The 1,302-nt window shown below is 64.5% G+C and overlaps 1 protein-coding gene across 1 annotated transcript in view; it reads left to right on the forward strand.

The window, feature by feature from the left end:
* The window catches only part of ADAMTS15 (ADAM metallopeptidase with thrombospondin type 1 motif 15), an 11,034-nt gene extending 10,176 nt beyond the window's left edge, over nucleotides 1-858 (forward strand). Inside the window, exon 8 of the mRNA XM_027907360.1 lies at nucleotides 37-858. Within this exon, the coding sequence (XP_027763161.1) occupies nucleotides 37-817 (781 nt within the window). The 3' untranslated portion in view covers nucleotides 818-858. The remainder of the gene's footprint in view (nucleotides 1-36) is intronic.
* The last annotated feature ends 444 nt before the right edge of the window (nucleotides 859-1,302 follow it).

The raw sequence follows: 1,302 nt of genomic DNA on the forward strand, positions 1-1,302 counted from the left end.
CCCTGATGTCCTGCCCTGACTGCTCCTCTCTTCCAGGCACGGCTACAACTTCGTGGTGGTCATCCCCGCGGGCGCCTCCAACATCGACATCCGGCAGCGCGGCTACAAAGGGCTGATCAGCGACGACAACTACCTGGCGCTGAAGAACGCGCAGGGCAAGTACCTCCTGAACGGCCACTTCATCGTCTCGGCCGTGGAGAGGGACCTGATGGTGAAGGGCAGCGTCCTGCGCTACAGCGGCACCGGCACTGCCGTCGAGAGCCTCCAGGCCTTCAAGCCCATCCAGGAGCCCCTGACTCTGGAGGTGCTCTCCGTGGGGAAGATGACCCCCCCTCGAGTGCGCTACTCCTTCTACCTCCCCAAGGAGAGCAAGGAGGACAAGGCCTCCTACAGGAAGGAGGGCAGGGCCCCGCCGGACCTCAACAACAGCGTGCTCGGCCTGTCCAACCGCCTGGACGGCGGCAGGCCCAGCTACAAGCGGCCCTCCTACAAGTGGGCGGCGGGCGGGTGGGAGGCCTGCTCGGCCAGCTGCGGTGACGGGCTGCAGAAGCGCTCGGTGGCCTGCCGAGACTCCTACGGGCAGCCGGCCGCGGGCTGCGACGCGGCGCAGAGACCCCCGGACGTGAGGCCCTGCGGGGAGCCCTGCCCGGCCTGGGAAGCCGGCCCGTGGTCCCCCTGCTCCAAGAGCTGCGGCCGCGGCTTCAAGAGGCGGGCGTTGAAGTGTTCGGTCCCCGGCGGGCGCCTCCTGCCCCGGGAGAGTTGCAATTTTCGGAGGAAGCCGCAGGAGCTGGATTTCTGCACCTTGAGGCCGTGCTGAGCGGGTCCGAGGGGTGTCCGCCGGGAAGGGCGTGGTGTTCCCCCAGCCAGGGGGGGTTGGGAGAGGGGGAGATGTCCATAGCACATAGCGAATGGGGGGAAAAAAAAAATAAGGAAAAAAGGAAGGGGGGAAAAAAAAAGGGAGCCGGGTGTTGGGACACTCCACGCACCTGGGAGAGAGGGCTTTTACCGACCGAGTCTCTCGGAGACAGAGCGGGAATGAACATCTACCTCGAAGCCACTGATCGACACGGAAACCACCAGTGGAGGCCGTGGGAGCTGGGGGGGGACAGATTGAAACGAGGAGTATCGTCGCTGCCGGAGATGGATCTATGTACAGGCAGGGAGATGCCCCTGAATTGCACAGCTGAAGCCTCTCCCCACCTTCCCAGGGCCAAGCCTACCTCCCCTCTCCCCTGACTCCCCCGACACTCGTGCTAAGCGGGATCAAAAGGATTTACCAATGCAATGACTGACAAGGTGCTG

Source organism: Empidonax traillii, unplaced genomic scaffold, assembly GCF_003031625.1.
Source record: "Empidonax traillii isolate 1590-97213 ecotype Southwest subspecies unplaced genomic scaffold, ASM303162v1 scaffold1444:size425056, whole genome shotgun sequence".
In the NCBI taxonomy this organism is placed as follows: domain Eukaryota; kingdom Metazoa; phylum Chordata; class Aves; order Passeriformes; family Tyrannidae; genus Empidonax; species Empidonax traillii.